The 8,492-nt window shown below is 40.8% G+C and overlaps 1 protein-coding gene across 2 annotated transcripts in view; it reads left to right on the top strand.

Moving 5' to 3' along the window:
* Positions 1–8,492, top strand: part of Pou2af1 (POU class 2 homeobox associating factor 1) — an 82,281-nt gene that overhangs the window by 20,147 nt on the left and 53,642 nt on the right. Inside the window, exon 5 of one of the 2 annotated variants that reach the window (XM_015489907.2) lies at positions 1,960–3,628. The exons of the other annotated variant lie outside the window; for it this stretch is intronic. Within the exon in view, the coding sequence (XP_015345393.1) occupies positions 1,960–2,274 (315 nt within the window). The 3' untranslated portion in view covers positions 2,275–3,628. Of the gene's footprint in view, positions 1–1,959; positions 3,629–8,492 lie in introns of those variants that run through there. 2 annotated transcript variants of the gene reach the window in all.

Below are 8,492 nucleotides of genomic sequence, written 5' to 3' on the forward strand. Positions count from 1 at the left end.
GTCCTGCTCCCTGCCACTCCTGCCCCCAGGAATGGGGGAAGGCAGTCATAGTTTTGTGAATGGTGTGACATATGTGACCAAAGGAATGGGAGTCCCTCCAGTGTGCAGGAAAGAAAAGGCCGATAGTTGTAGGGGTACCCAGCTGAACTCCAGGGAAATTGGGAAGTAGAGCTGGGTTTCCTGAGCAGTCATAGAGGCGGAGCTTGTTTTGGTTCGCCATGACCCTTGGGTTCCCTGGAGGGTCTAGTGTCATCTGATACACCTGTTCCCTGCCTCTAAGCACCTTCCTGGGAAGGCTTCTGGAAGGCCCACCTGGCTATCCTTGACATGAAGGTCTCTGCTTCTACAGTGAGGGAGGAGGGGTCCCTGTGTGCTGGCTGGCTCCAGAGATGGAGATGTTTCAACACCTTCCTCAGGCAATTCATTTCCATATCAGGGGCTCTTGGTGGGGGACAAAGAGGGCAGGACATAATGGTTCCCAGCCATTTCATTACCAAGGATTCTTTTCTTTATTTATTCCCTTTCATGATCCCCACCTTCTTCTTTGAAATGTTCTGTGTAGCAAACAAACTGTATTTAGTAAGAAATAATTTATTTGTTTTGCTATTTTGTGAATTAACTCATCAAAGCTGGCTTGTGCTACCAGTCAGCACTCCTGATCAGCAGAGATAAGAACTGTATGGTGCTGGTTTGGTGTAATTCTACCCCTGCACAAGGAACCCTGCAGTTGCAATTGACCTATAGAAGTTGAGGACACAAAAATGAAGGGTTTCCATTTGGATTTTTGAAGTAATGGAAATAATCAGGCTTTTCCAGATCCTGTCTAGTTTCAGGTTGCTGGATTGGGCTCATGAAGCTCATGTCAAAAGAGATGAAGTGGCTGTGCACAGTGAAATGTGCACACCAGCCAGGATGTGGGGAGCTTCCAGCTCCAACATGAAAAACACCCTAAAGCCTTGCTACTCAAACTGTGCTCCCTGGACCAGTTGCATTGGCATGGCCTAAGATCTGATTAGACATGCAGAACTCCAGACCCTTCTCTAGACCTCCTGGACCCAAATATGTGTTATAACAAGATTCCCCAGGAAGCTAGAAAAAAAAACTGTGTTCTAAAAGACTCCAGTAGTTTATAGTAGTTTCCACTGTGAAAGAATAGTAGGATCTAGATGCTGCCTCTGGCAGGCGGGATCTAGGTTTGTGAGATAGTCACTGTACAGGTGGGATTTTTGGTTCATGGAGCTCATGGGAGAATGGCCCTGGGCCTTGGAGCATCATGGGGCACCAGTGGTGCCATGGCTATTTGCAGCTCAGAAACTGGAGGAGAGGATGCAGGAGGCACAGGCAGCAGCAGAAAGGCCACATTCACTGACAGAGCAGTGCTTCCCCTACCACAGAATGGCTGGGCCTCCCAGGTCACCACTAGAAAGTGATACAGCTGTGTTGTTCACCCAGACCTCAGGAGGCCAGATCTGCTGTGTTGAGCCAGTGTGTCTGGGCAAAACAGTGGCCACCTCCAAGATACAGCTTCTGGGCTATGTGACAGCCTCATTCTTTAACATGTGTAATTCAGACTTTAAGATACATGTATTTTTCACATTTTAAGGTTTCTGAAATTGGGATGTATTTTATATTCAATGAAATCTAGAAAATCCTCTCTAATTTGCTCAACCCTATGACTTCATTACCAATTGTATCCCATTTAATAGATGAGAAAAATGGAGCTTCTGAGTTGGGAAGTAGCATGAGCAAGAACATGTAGCTAGTGACAGATGATGAATGCAATTTAAGTGTGTCTAGCTCTCCCTTGAGGGAGGTTTTGAGAAGGAGGAGGTAGAACCCCCTGAAGTGAGAAACAGGGAAGGGCAGAGTTAAAGGAAGAATTGGAGATTCTTGAGTCAAGGGTGGGCAGGTGGATGTGCCAGGGCTGCTAAACCTTGGTCCTGTGTTTCCTCATCACAGACAAGAAGCGCTGCCACACCCACGGTGGGACCCCAGCTGGAGGGCCCAGAGCACCAGGCGCCCCTCACCTATTTCCCGTGGGCTCAACCTCTTTCCACGCTGCCCACCTCCACCCTGCAGTACCAGCCTCCAGCCCCAACCCTGCCTGGACCTCAGTTTGTCCAGCTCCCCATCTCTATTCCTGAACCAGTCCTTCAGGACATGGATGACCCCAGGAGAGCCATCAGTTCCCTGACCATCGACAAGCTGCTCTTGGAGGAAGAAGATAGCAACACCTATGAGCTTAACCACACCCTCTCCGTGGAAGGCTTTTAGGGCTGGATCCCACTTGAGAGTCCTTTCCCCTGAAACTGGGATTTAAAAATAAGCTTGCAGTTGAGCTCAGATTCAAATCTGGAATAACCATTTTATAACATGACCATTTCATAACATCATATCAAAACATAACGTAACTACAGTTTTTACACGAAGCTAGAACTGTAGTCTTCCCTTTCTCCCTCCTTCTCTTTCTTATTTTTTTTTTCCAGTCCTCTTCCTTTGGTAAGAGAAATTCAGGATATTAGGGATAATATTTTATGCCAAGTTTTGTCAATTCTGCAATTCACTTCGTTTCTATTTCTATCACTTCTCATTACTCAGGGATGTCCTTTTCTTTCCAGTGCCCTCTGCTGTGTCATAGCAGCAGCACTGTAGAACTGTCTTAGGGCCAGTTACACCCTCTGTCATTTTGAGATATATGGGTGCCCTGCGGGGAGACCAGCCTTGCCAGCACCTCCTGGGCGAGGCAGCCCAGGGCAAACCTGATGCCAGAGTCCTTGAGCTGTCAGTTCTCATAGTTGCTCCTTTGTTTGCTGTTCTCAGCCTTGGCCAGATTTACAGTCTAGGCAGCAAAGGCTCAAGGGCTGGGGCTCAGCATAGTGACAGATAGGGATGGGAAAGGAACATCAGGTTGGGTAGGGGCAGGTCAGGGAAGGGAGAGAGGGCAGAAGAGGGCTGGGAACACACTTTGGGGTTGGGGTGGGGGTGTGGAAGGGGAAGCTGGGTCTTAGGGGGAGAGGAAGAAGGCTGAGGAGTCATTTAGCTCTAGCTTTCTTGATTTCTAAGAGGGACAGTGAATTCAGGAAAAATATTGCATTAAGAGTTAGTTTTGAAGCTCTTCTAGAGGATGTTTCCAAAGAAAGCCGAGTTGTCATAAACAGAAGGATGGATGTGTTTTGTGTCCCTTTCCAGATACTCTGCCATACCCCATGAAGCCTATTGGCAAGGGGTCCTGCTTAGTGATGTTATGTGGATTTTCTAAATGTCTTAGGGCATCTATAAGCCACCATTATGAGGAGCCAGGGCTTCTTCCTTCCAAGCACCATCCTTCCTGGGGGTTTCTAGAGCCTTAGCCAGAAGTACCATTAGGTTTTATTTCAATTTTTCTTTTATATCATTGCAGGGGACTGAGTACAATTGTTGCCAGGGTGCTTAGCTCCTGATGGTGGATGTGTGCCTTGGGAGCCAGCACAATCGTCTGCTGATGACACCATTGTCACCATTAGGCAGCCACTTTAGTCAGCAGAATCCACATAGAAGTAATATGGGAGGGAGAAGGGGAATTGCACGGAAGATGGAAGGAGACCCTCATCGTTATACAAAATACATATATGATGGTGTGAGGGGGAAGGAAAAAAAAGAGAGAAATATGTCATAGTAGATTGGGTAGAGAGAGGTGATGGGAGGGGAGGGAAGGGGAGGGGGGATAGGGAGGGCAGTAGAATACAACAGACACTAGTATTGCTGTATGTATAAATGTGGCTGTATAACCAATGTGATCCTGCCATCTGTACATGTGGAAAAATGAGAATTCATACACCATTTGAATCAAATGTATGATATGTCAAGATTATTGTATTGTCTTGAGCAACTAATTAAAAAAAAGAAGTAATAGACTGCTGGGAAATGAACAATTTCTTTGACACATTTTCTTTGCCATTCTAAATAAAAACTCTGGACAAAGTTGCCTTTCTTTTTTTAGAAGTTTTTTCCTGTTTGGGTTATATTTTAACCCAAATTCTTGGTATCTGCTTAAAACCCCAGTACACATATTTTGAATTATTTTTATTCAGACTTAATGTTTCATTTTAAAAGCTTGATACAGCAACGTAGATGATAAATGTACATCTCGATTGACAGTATGTGATCAGGCAAGGGAGAGGAGAGGTCCCAATCCTGTTGGATTAAACCCCTGGTTCCCCATAGAAATCTATGCAAGATTTTCCAACTCTTTGAGGATTTGAGAGGATGCAGAAACAACCTTTACAAAGGAACTAAAGTTGGCAAAGAAAATATGTAGTTGTTAGGATTGAAATTGTATCTTTCCCCCTTCTTATCTTGAGGCCCAATGGCTTGTTTGTAATCATCCATTTAGGTTTCTTTCTGGGTTATTCTGCTAAGATGGAAACATTTTCAATAAAGATTTATGGAGTCATTTCTGCACCAAAGTGTTTTATTTCTTATAAAATTAATCCCCCCTTAGTTTTCAGTCTCCCAATGGCAGTGCCATTAGAGGATTTGGCAAAGTGATCTGTTGCAAGAGGAGATAAAAACCCATCGCTGCTGTGTTCACCGTCCAATTATCCCGTATAGGTCATACACATGGCATGGCCAGGTGGCTTGGTCTCCAGGAGACTGGGGAGTGGGTTGGTGTCTGAGAATTGAAAGAAAATATTTCACTTCTGTTGCTCCCATTATAAATGTTACACAAGTAACTGATGATGCTGGTTGTCCAGGGAAAAGTTCTACCATTTGCATTTCTAAAGATCCACCAGTCAGGACCCGGGGACTTGTAATATCATGCCCAGTGAAACTCATCTCTTAGTGCTTGACATCACAGTGAAATGGAAATTGAAGAATTCAGTCAATTCCCTCCACCATCAATCCTTGGAGTGAGTAGCAATTTTGGAGGGGGCTCCTTTCCTGGTGGTTTCCTGAGTTACTAAGGACTTCTGAGCTCTCTGCCTTTTTTGTTAATCTTTGTTGGGGTAATTGCTTTCAAATTATCCATGTTATTCTACTGTATGTCTTATTTCCAGATCTGATGGGATAGTAACATATCCAGGTTTTTAGCTCAATTGAGGGTATTGAGACCATTAATTATTTTTGTGTAGTCATGTAGATCAAAACCTTGAAAAAAAGAGCTGGGTTTGTAGCTCAGTGGTAAAGCACTCGCCTAGCATGGGTGGGGCCCTGGGTTTGATTCTCAGCACCACATTATAATACATAAATAAAATAAAGCTTAAATTCTTAAAAAAAAAACCCCAGAAGACATGAAGGAAAGGGATTAGGATTTTTTCCTATAGCTTTAGTGAGACTCAACTATAAGAAAAGCTCTCTTAAAAATACACTGTGCCTTAATCAACTGTCTTTTGAAGTAGTAGTGTGAATAGCCTGGTCTGCAATGGGAAGAGAGAGGTCAGCTTGGTGTAGATTGATGTTTTGTAAGATTCTGTTCTGCACTTCCAGCATGAAGATGGGGATCCAGGAACAGATGAGTATGTGGTAAGATGAAGAAGCTAGACATGTAGAAAATAACAACATCATACAACCAAGTGGCTCAAATTCCCTGAACATCAGGCTGTAACCCATCTAAGTGGAAGTTTAAAGATATGTTCTAAAACTAAACATAAATTTCTTGAAATCAGAAACCATAGGTAACTTATTTTATATTAATTTATTTCATTTGTGAGTCTAGAATGATATGCTCAATGATTTCTTGTTGAATTAATTGGGGAGATTCTCTACTGACTGCTCCTAAATTTGTTATGGATGATTGCAAGTTGATTATAGGAGGGTCTCCATAACTGGACCTGTAGACACAGATGCTGCTCAAATGTTTTTTCTGAAAGCTTGGATAGAAACATCCAGAAGCTGGCATTCTATTTGTCAGTTCTATAGCTGCAAAAGGAGTTTGATTCATTCATTCAGCACATTAATTTATAATAATATATATTTGTGTGGTACAAGGTGATGTTATGATTTATGAAAATATGTGGAATAATTCAATCAAGTAAATTAGCATATCTATTACTTTAAATATTTTTTGTGGTGAAAACGTTTGAAATTTACTTTATTATAAATTTTGAAATGTATAATATACTATTATTAACAATATTCACCACACTAAGAAATAGGTCTCAAAACAAAACAAAACCCTGTTCATCCGGTCTGAGATTTTGACCATCATCTCCCCATTCCTTCCACCCTCCAGCCTCCCTAACTACCATTCTACCTTCTGCTTTTATGAGTTTGACATTTTTAGATTCAGCTTGTGAGAATACATGTGTTTGTCCCTCTATGTCCAGTTTATCTCATTTAAATGTTCTTCAATCCTATTCATGTTGATGCAAATGATGGAATTTCCTCTGTTTTAAAGGCTCAATAGTATTCCTTGGGTATAGATACCACATTTTCATTATTCATTCATCTGTTAATGGGCATGTAAGTTGATTCCATAACCTGGTCATTATAAATAGTGATGCAAGGAACATGGGAATACAAATATTTCTGCTACCTGTTAATTCAAATCTTTTGTATAAATACCCAGAAGTGGATTTCTGGATCATATGATAATTCTAGTTTAAGTGTTTTAGGGGGACCTCCATATAATTTTCATAATTAAAATTCTAATTTACATTCTCACCCACAGGGTACAAGGGTTCCCTTTTCTTTACATTCTTGCCTACCCTTGTTATCTTTTGTTTTTTTGATGATAGTCCTTCTGAGAAGTATGAGATAGTGCCTCATCATGATTTTAATTTGCATTTTGCTAGTAATTAGTCATATTGAACATTTTTGCACTATCATATTTACTTATTGAGTGCCAGCTCTCGGATAGGCAGGTGTCAAGATTTATATAGGTGCCTGCCTTGAATAGTTTCATAGCCCAGTGATCTCTTTTCATTGAGTATTTATTCTTATATATGTATATTTAATTATGAATTATATCCTTGGACTACTCTATGAATATAATATCCATTATAGAACACTTATGATAGTAGCAATTTTAAAAGATAAGGTAAATATAAAACAAGTAATATTTAATTATTTCATTTATTAATAATATAAAACTATATTTGACCCCATAAGTGTAAATAATATTTAGAAGGGCAAATATTACTGAATATGGCTAATTGCATTTATAAATCTTTGTGATGAGCCAATTTAAAGGGATGGGCCTAACTTTGATTTCAGTACTTTGTTTGAATGGAAGTCAAAGCTGAAAAGGATATACACAAAGATATTTAGGTCCATATAAAAGCAGTGTGTCATTGGATGTGCTAAGCAAATTATAGAAAATCATTTAGAAATCCCTTCCATCAGTTATGCAAAGGTTTTGGTTTTCAATTTGATCTTTAAATTCCCATCTTTACTGAGGTCAACTAGTGTTGCTTGAAGATGTTGCATTTTTGTATTTTTAACACAATGAAATAAAAACCACCCAAACTCTTTATTTGGAAAAAAATTTAAAAAGCTAAAAATATCTGCTTCCACTTATTTTTCCTAATAAAAAGGCTTGTGATTTTTTTGGGGGGGTACTGGGGATCAATTCCAGGGCCTTGTGCAAATGAGGTGAGCACTCTCACTGAGCTACCTCCCTAGTCCATGAAAGTTTTTATGGGTGACACACAATGTGATTTCAACCTGTAGCCAAAACTGAGCACTGCCACTCACAACCCTTCCTCCTCCAGTGGGGTTGTGATTGGGGTCAGGACTGAATGCTGAAAACGAGATTTCAGTTGTGAATTATTCATCAGCATCTCCTAACTCTGGGATTTGGTTAAAAATGTCTTTCAGAGGGAGAAGAAATACGATTGACATGCTGCTGGGGACTGAACCCAGGGCTTTGCCTGTGCTAGGCAAGTTTTCTGCATTGAACTAAATTCTTAGTCCACGTGATCTATATGAATTTACCAAGATAATTCTAGATAGGTATTTCTCTTTATTCTGAAAGGGATTATTTTCCCTACCTCCCCAAATGAATCAGACTTATATTTCTATGTTTTTCCTTTTCAATCGAAATCTACAAACCATTTTACTAAACCAAAATAGCATAAGCCTTTGTGTATAGCCAACAAAGGAGCCCAGGGCCTTGGGGGAAAGATGCATTAAAAAATGCCTAAACTCCATGGCAAACCTGATTTGTAAAGAAGTACTTTCTTTCTGCCTCAGGAAGTAAGTCAGGATAAAAATTTTTCAAAGTTGCAACATTGTACTCTGTTCACCCCTTGGGGAACAGTGACTTTCTGGCCTGTGTGTATTTTTTTTTTAATTTTTATTGTTGGTTGTTCAAAACATTACATAGTTCTTGATATAGCATAGTTCACACTTTGATTCAAGTGGGTTATGAACTCCCATTTTTACCCCGTATACAGATTGCAGAATCACATCATTTACACATCCATTGATTTACATATTGCCATACTTGTGTCTGTTGTATTCTGCTGCCTTTCCTATCCTCTACTATCCCCCCTCCCCTCCCCTCCCCTCCC

This window comes from Marmota marmota, unplaced genomic scaffold, assembly GCF_001458135.2.
Source record: "Marmota marmota marmota unplaced genomic scaffold, marMar, whole genome shotgun sequence".
In the NCBI taxonomy this organism is placed as follows: domain Eukaryota; kingdom Metazoa; phylum Chordata; class Mammalia; order Rodentia; family Sciuridae; genus Marmota; species Marmota marmota.